The sequence below is a fragment of the Pristis pectinata genome, chromosome 5 (assembly GCF_009764475.1).
Source record: "Pristis pectinata isolate sPriPec2 chromosome 5, sPriPec2.1.pri, whole genome shotgun sequence".
NCBI lineage: Eukaryota > Metazoa > Chordata > Chondrichthyes > Rhinopristiformes > Pristidae > Pristis > Pristis pectinata.
Genome location: NC_067409.1, coordinates 56,094,175 through 56,110,113, shown reverse-complemented (window position 1 = coordinate 56,110,113; position 15,939 = coordinate 56,094,175). Strand labels below are relative to the sequence as shown.

General features: G+C 41.2%; 1 protein-coding gene across 1 annotated transcript in view; it reads left to right on the top strand.

The window, feature by feature from the left end:
* calcr (calcitonin receptor) overlaps window positions 1-15,939 on the top strand; it is a 103,101-nt gene that overhangs the window by 54,379 nt on the left and 32,783 nt on the right. Inside the window, exon 8 of the mRNA XM_052016926.1 lies at window positions 13,147-13,300. Within this exon, the coding sequence (XP_051872886.1) occupies window positions 13,147-13,300 (154 nt within the window). The remainder of the gene's footprint in view (window positions 1-13,146; window positions 13,301-15,939) is intronic.

Here is a 15,939-nt window from a genome sequence, read left to right as displayed (position 1 = left end):
CCAAATCCTTCTGCGTCGATGATGGTACAAACCAGTTTCAATGTATATTTTCTTAAGAACAGATTTTAATTTCATATTTTATTGGGGCAATAATTTAACTTTTAAATTCTTTCCGAATGAATGTGTATATTTATTTGCCAATATGATAACAATTTGCAATGTTTACTGGTTTATATCCTGTTATAAAAATAGTTTAAAAATTGATGAATGAATGTAACACAGTGCTAGAGTGGAGCGGTTTCAAAATTTTCAGGCAGATGCATTTCTGCCCCTGGTTCTAGTCATAATCCATTGACAGGGGTTAATCTTATGCTAGTGAATCTGTCCCTTGAACCAACCTACTAAAATGAGTAAGATTAATGTCAGGATTGAGGGCTGAATATTTTGAGTAAACTCTGCCTGACCAGCACTTATATTGGGCGTAGTCATTTAATGGCTGTGGCAATTGACCAACTACTCAGAGTTTGAATCACACCATGACCACTGTGGAATTGAACTGAATTCAATGCAGTTGGTAATTTCTGAGCTGGCAATTGTACAGTTCTGTCAAGCATTAGATTACCTTATTCAAGGTCGAAATGGAAAACCAAAGAAGCCCAAAAAATGTAAATGAATGGAGTGTCCAATAAATGGTGGTCCTGGCAACAGCTCCTACTTCAGTGAAGGAATAAAAATTGAGTTCTAATTACGTACTACAAAAAGCATATCCAGGCAACTGAACTAAATCAAAAAGCCAACCAAACTGAAATGTATTTTAAGGCACCTGAGCTTTGATAACTGCTGAAGAGCCTGGGCTTAAGGGTGACACATTGGAGATATTGTTCAAATATTCAGTTCCATGGTGAAAATATATAAACCCAAGTTATACATTTGAGATTGTTTCCATGCCATCTACAGCTTTTAAGATTCAAACCCAAGAGAAGGAAACTTACACTTGATTTTCTGTGTTTTAAGTGCCTACACTTATTCTGAATTGCCACATTGGTATAGGCATATAATTGGATATCCATATGCAAAAGAGGGGTGAAATCCTTGCTTAGAGCTTGATTTTCAATATTGCCTCAAGGGAGAAAAAACATTAATGTAACTACATTCAGGATAATATGCTCTGAATGTGACATCAAATGCTCTTTAAAGTAATTGTTACAGGCTTTGCCTGAGCTAAAACAGTTAAGTTTGTTAACGATATTTAAACCAAATATGGCCAAAGAGTCTATAACTAAAGGGTGTAGGTTCAAGCTGGCCTTTTATGGAAGAGGTGAGGAGCATTTTCCTTATTCAGAGGGCTGGGAATCATAGGAATTTTCTCCTGCAGCAGGTCTGGATGTTCAATCTTTAAGTTTATTCAAGGCTGAGATCAATGGACCTCTGGGTGCGTGGGGAATCAGAGAATATGTAATAGAGTGGGGAGGGTGGATTTAAAGGACAGAATTAGCCATAGCATTGAATGGCAGAGCAGGCTCCAGGGAGCAGTTGTTTTCCCTCCCCTGTTCCCATTCGTTGTCATGTTTTGTTGATATAAGTCTCTTGGTTCCATGTTCATTTATGGAGGTGGCAGTATGGAGAACTACTTCACCCTCTCCATGATATATCCATGATCTTGACCAGGTCCCTCGACATCTCCCGGGTATTGGGCCCGGTCGGATGGACTTCAAATTCCTTCCTGTATTTTGCTTTCATGTTTTAAGATTGCGTGCAGGAGGCTTCGCATTCTTTATTTTTCTGATATCTGCTTCAAGTTTGTTGAACTAGGCTTCTCAAAATCTACCATTTACTTCAGAGTGGTTAAAAAAAATTAAACTAATCTTCCATGAAAATAACTAAAAAATACCTGACATAAGGAAAGAATGAGAAAAGGGAAATGTACATTGATACTCATGGCATGGTGACCTTCTGTTCTTGGTTGTGGTCTAGAAGGTGCTGAATAATATCAACTGCTCTCATGTAGGGAAGGATTAAAAATTGGATGGAAAAATGTGGAGAAAGTATAAATACCTTAAAGTGCTGGAAAACGTGTGCTCCTCAGAATTGCCGGTCAACCTGTCCTCTGTATGGCACCACAAATCACGACTTGTCAAACAAAACGCGAGATTTAATGTTTGCTGACTTGGAGAAGAAAAACTGAGAGCACTTTGTTCCACAACAGGTGTCTCCTGTTGGCTAGTCACGAAGCAGCATTGGCCATGGAGCAGGCCACATGTCGTACAGGCCCATTGGCTCCTTCTCAAACCAAATAGGTGGATGAAGGAAAACAGTAAATCTAGGTGGGAGAGCAGGAACATTTGGGAGAAATACAATATAAATAGCTCTTCCAGAAATCTGATTTTAAAACTTTTGCTTAAAAATAAATTAGTCTTATGTTGGCTGAGTTGGTATTATGCAGCATTAACATTGAATGCACGTATGTATTATATTGGCATCATGGTCTTGGACTTCTAGTGTTCACATTTCAGACTGAGAATATAAAGGACACAACAATCTGACAATTTGAATAAGGTAACCCTATTGTCATAATTCAGAGCTTTACTGCCAAGTTAGAAAATTATACAGTTAAGATCAAATTACCATCAACTGAAATAATTGTTATGTGCTTCCTGATATACTCTCTAAATATCTGCTCTGAAAATTTGTGACTCTGGCTGTAAGCTACGTTAACTTTGGAAGCATTCAATCCTTGTCATAATGTCAATGATAAAAGGACATTCACAACATATTTATCTGTCAGTTCAATTGAAATCATCTATCTTAAATGTCAGCTGCTAATTAAATCCAGCCAAAAAATAACCTTGCAGATAAACCCCATAGATCAGATCTAGAACCAAGGGAAATGTTTGAGATGATTATATTTCACCAGTTACAATAGAACTGTTTTTGATTTTGATTACAATTGTCCAAACAAAATTTAAACTCTACTTAAATTGAGAAATAAAATTGCTGGTTAAATTTTGGGTATAATTAGCTCATTGTTTGTTGTAAAATTAAAGCTACAAATTGCTTATGAAAGAATAAGCAATGTAATGGAACATTTATTTCAAGGAGCTTTAATATTGATTTTGTAAACAAATGAAATTGATTTAGGTGAGATGAGTTTTGTTTGAAAGGTTTAGTTGGCAAAAAACTGCTTGAAGCTAAAAGGCATATGAGTAATGTGAGGTTGAAGCTACACCTGAACCCAAATATACATCCACCCACACACAAATAACTAGTTTAGGGTCCAATGCACTAGTACTGTCAGGAAACAAATACATACCCTTCCAATACTTTGGGCTCCCTGGATCAGAAGGGAACATGGCATAAAGTGGAATTAAATCATTTGGGGGAAAAAAGTATATAATTTAGGTTGAAAACAATAATCAACAAACTTAGGTAAATCAGTAACATACTCAACAACACAATCACCTCAGAGAGTGCTGGAACACAAGTAGATAACAAGAACACAAGAATGTAGAACCAGGAGCAGGCTGCTCAGCCCTTCAAACCTGGCTCACCGTTCAATGTAATCATGGCGGATTTATGCTAGGCCTCATTTCCTTTTCTGTGCCAGATTCCCTTAGCCCCAAATTCCCCAACCTTTCAAAAAATTACCTATCTCTCCTTTGTGTGATCTAGCCACAAAATGCTCTCAGGCAGGGAAGTTTAGAGATTCACCAAACTCTGCTAAAAGTTCCAACGCACCTCAATCTTAAATGATCACTCCCTTACCTTGTAGCTATATCCCCTCATTCCAAGGTATTTGACAGTTTAAAAGGGAAAAGAAGATGAATATTTCAGATAGATTCTTCATAAGACACAGTCATAACAAAGGGAAAAGGATAAGGATGATGATACATAGAATGAAAGAAACTATTTGAAATCACAATAATGAGAAGAACAGAACTCCTGCAAGCTGATATTCTGGGAAAAGAAAAGGCACTGAATGAAACAGAACAAATAAATAGAAAAAAACTGCAAATGGTAGAAATCTGCAAATTAAGTAGAAATTATTGGAGGTTCATCAGAAGGCATAAAGCAAAATAACTGGTTAATGTTTCAGGTGTGTACCTTTCTTCAGAACCATCCAGAAGCTACTACATATCCACTGTAAATCAATGCAACCTACTAAACTATTGTGAAAAATGGGCTCAGAGAGATAAAACTTACTCTGACATATTGTAAATCAGTTCAAGAATCTCTAGCATGCCAAATACTTGCTCATTGAGAGCTCTGGCTTTCTTCTGTGCAGTATTAGTGTCTGTTCTCCATTGGCATACAAGGATGATGCAGATATGTCATCAACCACAGTTTAACTTAGTAAACTATAACCCCCATGAGTAAACCTTCCGTCCTGTCAGAGTTGAATCACGTGGTGTACATTCTGCATCTTCTGTTTCTTCAGCGCAATTAGCTCGCTCTCTTCATCTTCTCTCATCACATTCAGAAGTGTTTAGCAAAGCCCAATTGTCTCACACAATGTGTCAGGAAACTATTTTCAACTCCCTAACATTTGGCCATTGTTCCATACTCACATTTTTAAAAAATCCTTTTGTGATCTCTGTAGTTGTTGCACAAGTCTCCCTTGACTATTACATAATAAGGTCTTAACAAAAACATGTTTATATTTATTTTTCCTCATTTCTGGCTGTCTGTTTTTGAATTATATTTTTAGAATATTTTAAATTAGCTTATTTGAATGTTGTGTTTTAAATATGCTTTCTTATTTAAAAAAAATAATCATTATATCATAGAGTCATAGAGAGTCATAGAGCAATACAGCACAGACACAGGCCCTTCAGCCCAACCAGTCCATGCTGACCACATTGTCCACCCAGCTAGTCCCAATTTCCTGCATTCGGCCCATATCCCTCCAGGCCCCTCCCCTCCATGTACCTGTCCAAGTGCTTCTTAAATGACACAATTGCACCTGCCTCAACCACTTCCTCTGGCAGCTCATTCCTTATACTCACCACCCTCTGTGTGAAAAAGTTACAACTCAAGTCCCTTTTGAATCTTTCCCCTCTCACCCTACATCTTCCCTATCATTGCGGGGGACTTCAACCAGGCCAGCTTGAAGAAGTCTCTGACCACCAACATGTCACCTGCAGAACCAGAGGAACCAACACACTCAATCACTGTTACACCACCATCAAGAACACTTACCATGCCACCCCATGCCCGCACTTTGGGCAAGTCCGATCACCTGCCTGTACTTCTACTCCTGGCGTATTGGCAGAGACTGAAGACCACAGCACCAGTGGTGAGGACTGCGAAGGTATGGTCAAGGGAAGCAATGGACCATTTACAGGACGGCTTTAAATCGGTGGACTGGACCATATTCAGGGATTCATCTTCAATATGAATGAATATACCACGGCTGTCACCGACTTCATCAAGACCTGCGTGGATGAATGTGCCACGCAGGTCTTGATGAAGACCAGACCAGTCTTCCCAAACCAGAGCCCTGGATGAACCAGCAGATTTGTAGTCTGCTGAGGACCAGATCTGTGGCGTTCAAGACTGGTGATCCAGACCCCTACAAGAAGTCCAGGTATGACCTACGGAAGGCCATTGTGAGAGTGAAAGGCAATTCCGTGTAAATTTAGAGACATAATCAGACGCACAATAATTGTGGCAGGGTTTGCATGCCATTACTTCCTGTAAGGCGAATCCTAACAGCAAAATGGTAGTGATGCTTCACCGATCAGCTCAATGACTTTTATGCATGCTTTGAAAGGGAGAATAACACTACACCTGTGTGAATCCCCACAGCACCTGGTGACCCTGTGATCTCCATCTCAGAGGCAGATGTCAGAACATCCCTCAAGAGGGTGAACCCTCACAAGGTGTCAGGCCCCGATGGTGTACCTGGCTGGGTACTGAAAACCCGTGCTGACCAACTGGCTGGAGTGTTCAAGGACATCTTCAACCTTTCACCGCTGCAGTCTGAGGATCCCACCTGCTTCAAAAGGGCATCGATCATACCGGTGCCCAAGAAGAGCAGGGTGAGCTGCCTCAATGACCATTGTCCAATAGCACTCTCATCTACTATGATGAAGTGCTTTGAGAGGTTGGTCGTGGATAGAATTGACTCCCGCCTGAGCAAGGACCTGGACCCACTGCAATTTGCCTACCGCCACAATAGGCCTACAGTGGATGCAATCTCACTGGCTGTCTGCTCGGCTTTGAGCACCTAGACAACAGCAAAACATATATCAGGCTGAAGTTTATCAATTACAGTTTGGCGTTCAACACCATCATCCCCTCAGTACTAATCAACAAGCTTCAAACCCTGGGTCTCCGCACCTCCCTCTGCAACTGGATCCTGGACTTCCTTATCTGGAGACCACAGTCAGTGTGGATTGCTGGTAACATCTCCTCCTCGCTGACAATCAACACAGGCACACCTCAGGGATGCGTGCTGAGCCCACTGCTCTACTTTCTCTGCACTCATGACTGTGGCTAAGCACAGCTCAGACACCATCTATAAATTCACCGATGACACCATTCTTGTTGGTAGATCTCAGATGGCGATGAGGAGGCGTACAGGAGTGAGATAGGTCAGTTTTTTGTGTGGTGTCGCAACAACAACCTTGTACTCAACATCAGCAAGACCAAAGAATTGATTGTGGACTTCAGGAAGGGGAAGTCGGGAGAACACACACCAGTTCTCAATAAGGAGTCAGCAGTGGAAAGGGTGAGCAGCTTTAAGTTCCTGGGTGTCAACATCTCGGAGGATCTTTTCCTGGGTGCAGCATTTTGATGCAATCATGAAAAAGGCACACCTGTGGCTCTACTTCATTAGGAGTTTGAGGAGATTTGGTATGTCACCAAAGACTCTTGCAAATTTCTACAGATGTACGGTGGAGAGCATTCTGACTGGTTGCATCACCACTTGGTATGGAGGCTCCAATGCACAGGATGGCAAGAGGCTGCAGAGGGTGTAAACTCAGCCAGCTCCATCACGGACACAACTCTTCCCACTATTGAGGACATTTTCAAGAGGCGGTGCCTCAGGAGGGCTAAGGAGCCTCACCATCTGGGACATGTCCTTTTCTCATTACTATCATCAGGGAGGAGGTACAGGAGCCTGAAGACCCACACTCAATGATTTAGAAACAGCTTCTTCCTCTCCGCCATCAGATTTCTGAATGGTCTATGAAACCATGAACACCAGTTCATTATTCATTTTTCTTTCGCACTATTTATTTATTTTGTAACTTATGGTAATTTCATGTCTTTGCACGGCACTGCTGCTGCAAAACAACAAGTTTCACGACATATAAGCCAGTGATAATAAACTTGATTCTGATTCTGATCTATGCCCCCTAGTTTTGGACTGCCCTACCCTGGGGAAAAGACTGTTACCATCCACCTTATCTATGCCTCTCGTAATTTTAAACACTTCTATAAATTTGCCCCTCCTTCTCCTACACTCCAAGGAATAAAGATCTAGCCTGGCCAACCTCTCCCTATAACGCAGGCCCTCTAGTCCTGGCAATGTCCTCATAAATCTTTTCTGCACTCTTTCCAGTTCAACCACATCTTTCCTATAACAGGGTGACCAAAACTGTACACAGTACTCCAAGTACTCACCGATGACTTGTATAACTGCAACATAATGTCCCAACTCCTAATCTCAATGCCCTGACTGATGAAGGCCAGCGTACTAAATGTCCTTTCACCACCCTGTCTACCTGTGACACCACTTTCAACGAACTATGCACTTGTACTCCTAGGTCCCTCTGTTCCATTATGCTCCCTAGTGCCCTACCATTCATAGTAGAAGTCTACTCTGGTTTGACTTTCCAAAATGCATCACCTCACACTTATGTGTATTGAAATCTATTTGCCACTCCTCGGCCCACTTCCCTAACTGATCAATATCCCTCCGTAATCTATGAGAACCTTCTTCACTATCAACAACACCTCCTAATTTTATGTGACCTGCCATCTTGCTGATCAAGCCTTCTACATTTACATCCAAATTATTCATAAAAATAACAAATAACAACAGTCCCAACACCGACTCCTGCGGCACACCACTAGTCACCAGTCTCCATTCTGAGAAACAACCTTCAACGACCACCCCCTGCTTCCTACCTCTGAGCCAAATTTGAATCCAACTAACCCGCTCTCCATGGATCTGATGGGACCTAACCTCCCAGGCCAGACTGCCATGCGGCATATTGTCGAAGGCCTTGCTAAGTTCCAAATGGACAACATCCACTGCCCTACCCTCAGTTACTTTTTTAGTTACCTCTTCAAGGAACTCTAAAAGATTCATCAAACACGACTTCCCGCGCACAAAGCCATGCTGACTCTTTGTCAGACTTCTCCTATCCAAATGCTGGTAGATCCTGTCCCTCAGAATTCCCTCCAGTAACTTCTCCACCACTGATGTCAGGCTGACTGGCCCGTAGTTTGTTGGCTTGTCCTTGCTACCCTTCTTAAATAACAAAACAACATTAGCCACCTTCCAGTCTTTGGGAACTTCACCAGTGGTTAACGATGAAGCAAATATCTCCACAAGGGCCTCCACAGTTTCTCCTCTGGCCTCCCACAAAGTCTGGGTACGTACTCGGTCAGGCTCTGGGGATTTATTCACCTTAATGCACTGTAAGGCTGCAAATACCTTCTCCCTGGTAATATGAATTTTCTCCAAAACATCTCCACTTGTTTTCCTTATCTCTTGAGGAACCTTGAGGAGACCTTGCTGATCTCTACTCTTAATATATCTATAGGACCCCTTGGGATTTTCCTTAACCTTACCTGTCAGATCCATCTCATAACCTCTCTTTGCCTCCTGATTTCCCTCTTAAGAGTATCCTTAATCTTTTTATAGTCATCAAGGGATTCAATCATCCCCAACCTCCTAAACCCAATGTATGCTTCTTTCTTTTTCTTGACCAGAGCCCAGGTTTACCCTTCACCCTAACAGGAACATGCTTCCCCTGGACTCTTGATATCTCACTCTTCAAAGCCTCCCACTTGCCATCCATTCCTTTCCCTTCAAACAGACTCACCCAGTCGACCTCTGCTAGATCCTGCTGAATTCCCCCATAATTAACCCTGCTCCAGTTTAGGACCCTAACCTGTGGACCTGTCCTATCCTTTTCCATCACTATCTTAAAACCAATAAAATTATGGTCACTAGAAGCAAAGTGCTCCCTGACTACCACCTCAGTTACTTGCCCTGCCTCGTTCCCCAAGAGGAGGTCCAGCATTGCATCCTCCCAAGTAGGTCCCTCTGTATATTGACTCAGGAAACTTTCCTGGACACATTTCAAAAATTCCACCCTGTCCAGACCCTTAACAGTCTGTGTGGCCCAGCCAATACTGGAGAAATTAAAATCTCCCACTAATATAACCCTGTTATTCTTACAATTATGGGCAATTTCTCTACACGCCTGCTCCTCAGGTTCCCACTGACTACTGGGGGGTCTATAATACAGCCTCACTAGTGTGACTCTCACCTTCTTGTTTCTAAGTCCTGCCCATGTGGCCTCACTGGACAATCCCCAAAGAATGTCATTTCTAAGTTCCCTCATCAAGAAGCCAACACCCCCTCATCGCTTACCTGTACCTCTATCACGCCTGTAGCATCTGTAACCTGGAACATTGAGCTGCCAGTCCTGCCCTTCTCTCAGCCATGTTTCTGTTATGGCCATAACATCCCAGTCCTCAGAGCCAATCCACACTCTGAGTTCATCTGCTTTACCTGTTAATCCTCGTGCATTGAAATAAACTGGGTTTTCCTTTCCCTGCCTTTACTGTGCCCCTGGCTATCCTGATTAATAAACTTGCTGTCACTGGCTACTGCTTTATCTCAAGACTTGCTTCTGCTCAGAGGTCCACCGCCCCCCCCCCCCCGCCAATCTAATTTAAACCCTCCACTGTAGCACTAGCAAGCTCCCCTGCAAGGATATTGGTCCCTCTCTGGTTCAAGTGTAACCCGTCCCTCTAGTACAGGTCACCTCTACCCCGAAAGAGGTCCTAATGGTCCAGGAACCTGAATCATTGCCCCCTGCACCAGCTCCTCAGCCATAGATTCATTTGACCTGTCCTTCTATTTCTGACCTCGCTAGCACGTGGCACTGGGAGTAATCCAGAGATCACTACCCTCAAGGTCCTGCTTCTTAACTTCTTACTTAACTCCCTATACTCATTCTGCAGGAGCTCATCCCTTGTTCTACCCATGTCATTTGTACCCATGTACAAATTATGACTCTGGCTGTTCACCCTCCCCCTCAAGAATGTTCTGCACCTGCTCAGAGATGTCCTTGACCCTGGCACTTGGGTCAAGGCAACACACCATCCTGGTGTCTCTTCTGCAGCCACAGAATCTCCTGTCTGCTCCCCTCACTAGCGAGTGTCCTATCACTATCGCCCTGGCTGACTGCACCCTTTCCCTCTGAGCCTCAGAGCAGGTCACAGTGCCAGAGACCTGACTGCTGCTGCTAGCCCTGAAAGATCATATCGCACCCCCCCCCCCACCCCCAACAGCATCCAAAGTGGTATACCTGTTAGTGAGGGGAATGGCTACTGGGGAACCCTGCACTGACTGCTTACTCCCCTTACTTTTCTTGCTGGTCACCCACTTATCTGGAACCAGCACATTGTAAAAGTCTCATCTATATTGCTCTCAGCATCGCGGATGATCCTGTGTATGCTTTTTCAATACTTTGAAAAGATTTTAATTTCGAATGTCCGAAATATTTATGGTTTTTGATAGCCAGCTAAGCTTAATCAGCGGTTGAAACTTATTCAATATTTTTTGTGGGCAGATATTGGCCTGCAATCCCCTCTTCACTGCATAATGAACGGCTTCCATTTGCACTACTATAGAAACTATGACTTTGGCCATCAGATGTGCGTGATGAGTTGAATCAATGTTGGCCACTGTTTACATGCTGGAAAGAATGAACGTTAGACTGAACATAAGGTGATGTGTAATATTGGAGCTGGAATCCTTGACATTTCATATATGCTGTCAGGCAGGTCTTTAAGTGTTCAGATATTGTGCCTGTCCATTAGCCTTCTTCTTTGGGTCAAACCATCAAAGTCCTCACCAAAGTACTCTGTAACAGAACTTGTGTGTGATCATGTCCTCTAGGGAGTTGACAGCTGGGCTACACTTTTCCTCTTGCCCTGGGTTTTTGATCCACCCATTCCTTGTGGTTCACTACTTACAGATCCCATCTTAAAGCTAACATCTACATTTTATGCGGGGCTGTCAAAACTGGTGGCTTCTGATGTCACATTGAGTGACAGTATATCTTCCTGCTGGACCACCAGCTCCTAGATATCTGGAAGAAGAATGACACAGGGGCTGTGGTAAGAGGCACATCCTTGCACCAACTGCGTGAGATCAGAAGATATAGTGGAATGAGTCAAAAATGAGATGTGAGGCAGTGGATTCAGTGTGAAATACCATTATTGTCCGTGATTTTTGCCCCACCACTGATCATAGGCTCAGTAGTGGGCTCTTCAGTGTTGGCAATAACTACGTTCTCCTTGTGGGTCAGTTGATTCTGTCACAATTGATTCTCACCAGTTCTCTACCACTGCATCTGTTTATGTACCAATTAGCCCTACAGGAAAGGAGGAGTCATGTTTATCATCTGTTTCGGTGAGGTGCCTCCTATGGTTGAGTAGCTGTAGCATATGCAAGCTGTGAAACGTGGGTGTGAGGTATGCATTAGTGTATCTATATGGGGGTATATTGTAACACAGGAAAGATAGTATGAGCCCTGACTGATAGAGATTGTTGTGAGTGATGTAGCGGGGTACATTAAGTTGTGTTGGAGCAGGAAGTGCAGATGGTGGGATTTAGCTTCTGAAGATGCACTCATTAACCCTGACCACTGAAATTTATGTGGTACAGCGTCAAAGTCCTCATAATATTGGTCAAAAATTGAGGTGAGTAGCCACTGAATAGCACAAACAACACTGGTTACATAGCCCCATCATGTAAATGGGCGAGCAATGCAAAGGTTGCGTGGCACTTGCATCAGAAGCAGCTTTGACTTCCAGATCAATTGAGTGCCAAGTGGAGATGAGCTTGCAGTTAGAATGGACATATATGGGCACTTTTAATTTACACCTTAAAACCTGGCTCCCGTTATGTAACATGAGTAATGTCACCACCATCTGTTCCACATTGTTTGAGCCGTTATCTGTTCGGAGCTTTTTCATGAAAAACAGGATACTTTAGTGCTGTCTTTGATTTGTTCCACCATCAATATTTTTTCTGACGTTTCATTTAAGCTTCTTTTTTCAGTGAGTCCACAATACAAGTTGGCAAGCAATAAATCACATCATATTTAGCAGATGTGAATATATTGGTGAGCTCTTGCAATGGTTTGCATACATGCACCAGTTTGCATACAAGATTCAGTGCTATCAACCGACATCCTTAAGTGCATCAGTCTAGAGCCTTAGAGTTGTACAGTACAAAAACAGGCCCTTCAGCCTCCCGAGTCCACGTGGACCATCAAAGCATAGAATGGTATGGAATTAATGCAGGCAAGTGGGATTAGTACAGATAGTCATGATGGTTGGCATAGATATGGTGGGCTGTAGGGCCTCTTTCTATGCTATACATCTTTATGACTCTATGACTCATCGGCACCAATCCATTTTATCCTCCTCCCCCATTCCCATCAACACAATCAGGTTCTACACTCACTTATACGCTAGCGGTAATTTATGGTGGCCAACCTGCACATCTTTGGGAAGTGGGAGGAAACTGGAGCACCCGGAGGAAACCCACGCAGTCACAGGTAGAACGTGCAAACTCCAAACTGGCAGCATATCAGAGGTCGGGATTGAACCTAGCTGTGCCATTGTGCTGCCCCATTATAGTGTGAAGATATAAGAACATATGTATCCTGTATAAAAATAATTAGTAACACAAGTAAGCTTTTGCTTTTGGATTTCGAACTTAATTGTGCATTAACTTTTCTTTATGGATTTAAAATAATTATATGTCCATAAAATACTTGCCCTTTAAAAACATTCTTAATTTATATCAAAAAAGAATAGTTTCCGTTTTTTTCAGATAACTGTAACTAATTAGCCCTTCTTAATCTTACTCAAGGAAGTAATTGGAAAAAAGCCATTGTATTTGAATGGAGTGAAGTTAAAGACAAGGTATAAATTTCTCCACAGGTGGGATGTAAAGTGCTGAACTTCCTCCTCCTGTACATGCTGGGCTGCAATTACTTTTGGATGCTTTGTGAAGGGATTTACCTGCACACACTCATTGTGGTGGCAGTATTTGCTGAAGAACAACATCTGCACTGGTATTATCTCCTGGGCTGGGGTATGTATCACTTGAGACAAAGAGGAATTTGGTCACTTTAAGAGAAAAATGCTGAAAGGAAAAGTTTTCAAGGAACTGTTCTTATTTTAAAAATTAAAAAAGCTGCAAGACTATTATGTTATTGTAATTTTTGATAACCTTCTTTACTATCTACCTATTTTAGTATCATCTGCAAATTTACTATCAATGCCTTATACATTCTCATCCAAATCATTGATATAAATGATGAACAACAATGGGCCCAGCACCGATCCCTGTGGCACACCATTAGAATCACAGGCCTCTAGTTCAAAAAACAACCTTCCACCATCACCCTCTGCTTCTTACTCAAGCCAATTATTTATCCATTTAGCTAGCTCTCCCTGGATCCCATGTGGTCCAACCTTCCAGACTAGTCTTCCATGCTGGACTTTGTCAAAGGCCTTGCTAAAGTCCATACTGACTACATCCACTGCCTTGCCCTTGTCAATCTTCTTGGTTATCTCTTCAAAAAACTCCAGCAGATTTCTTTCTTTTCTTTTTCAATCTTTTTATTAAATTTCAAATTAATACACGTAGCAATAATGATTATACACATGGTGCGAAGAGATCGGGATTACAATAATAACAGTTGACATATACAAACACAGGGAGTAAAATATATAATCTGAACCTCCCAATCTCTTACTAAGTGAATATGATACAAAAGAATTTGAAAAGAAATTTGATTATATGAAAAGAGAACCCCAAAATTAAAAAAAAATAAACAAAAGCAAACCAAAAACTTCAAAAAAAAGCTGGACTGTTATTTCATCGGTTAAAAAAGACATTATTATGTCATTAGCTCCGCTCCTCTATATTCAAATGAAAGGTTATTGAAAGGGATTCGAAAAAGGTCTGCTTACATCATATGGAAATACTGAATAAATAGACTCCAAATTTCCTCAGATTTAAGCAAAGGATCAACAGTACCACTCCTAATTTTTTCTAAGTTTAAACATGTTATAGTTTGAGAAAACCATTGAAATGTGGTAGGAGGTACAGGATCCTTCCATTTAAATAGAGTGGATTTCTTGGCCATTAATGTAACAAATGCAATCATATGACAAGCTGAAGCGGATAGATGGCCGGAATCCATCACTGGTAACCCAAAAATTGCAGTGATAGGATGAGGTTGTAAATCAATATTCAATACAATTGAAATAATATTAAAAATGTCTTTCCAATATTTTTCCAAAAGAGGGCAGGACCAAAACATATGTGTCAGGGAAGCCACCTCCGAATTACATCTGTCACATATAGGATTTATATGGTGATAAAAACGGGCTAACTTATCTTTAGACATATGGGTCCTGTGAACCACCTTAAACTGTATCAAAGAATATCTAGCACACATTGAAGATGTATTAACTCATTGGAGAATTTTCTTCCATGTCTCTATAGGTAGAAGTATCTGAAGTTCTCTTTCCCATTCATTCTTAATTTTATCAAGTGTCTCTAGATGTATTTTCATAATCAGATCATAAATTATTGCTATCAAGCCCTTTCCAGCAGATTTCTATCCTTTTCTAAAGAGAAATTAATATCTATTAGTTCCTCTTTATCCACCCTGGATAAAAAGCTGTTATAAATTGATCAAATATGATTTTCCCTTTCATAAAACCATGCTGACTTTGCTTGGTTGTGTTATGATTTTGTAAATGTCCTGCTGCTTTTTTCTTAATATTAAAATCCAACACTCTTATAATGGAGTACAGTGACAAAATGTTAACTTACTGAGTTTGCAGACAGAGTCCTGCACTATTGATAAAGAATCAAGAGTTTGAATTGCAATATGGCAGCTGGGGAACTTAAAATCTTGGAATGAAATAAAACTTTTTTTCAAAGTTAGTAATGGTAACCATGAAATCACCAGTTTGTTGTGAAAACACACATTGTTAACTAATACCCTTGAGAGAAAGAAACCTGCCGACCTTAAACAGTCTAGTCCATATGTGTCTCCAGACTCACCAATTCCATTGACTGTTAACTACCTTTGTTTTGATACAGTGAGGGATGGACAATAAAAGAAAGCATTGACAGTGATGTCCACAATCCATGAATTAATAAATTTGAAAGAATCCTACAAAAACTGTCAAGCTATCTGCTTTACTGTTTTCTGTCTCTTTCCTCTCTTGAACAAGGTTATTACAATCTGGCAGGACCTTTCCACAGTTTTAGAAGATTACAACCAATTTATCTGTCATTTCTGCAGGCACTTCTTTTAAGACCTTAGGATGCAGGCCAGCAGGCCCAGGGGACTCGTCAGCCTTCAATCCCATTAGTTTCCCTTGTGTTAGTGATGTTTTAAGTTCCCTTCTTCCTTTTGCTGCCAGGTTTTCTACTGTTATTGAAATGCTTTTAGTGCTTTCTACTGTGAAGTCAGATACAAAATATTTGTTAAAGTTTCTGTCATTTTGTATTGCCTATTAATATTTTCCCAGTCTCACCAAGTGATGAACCTTAACTAGTCTCTTCCCCTTTAACTTTTCAGTTTTGCCTTTTGTTTTCTTCCTTAACCCTTTTTTAAGTTTTTCTTTTTTTCCTTTCTCTCACAGATTTGACACATTTCAGCCCATTTGTTGTTCCCTTTTTACTTTTCAGTTCTTAATTCAGCTATT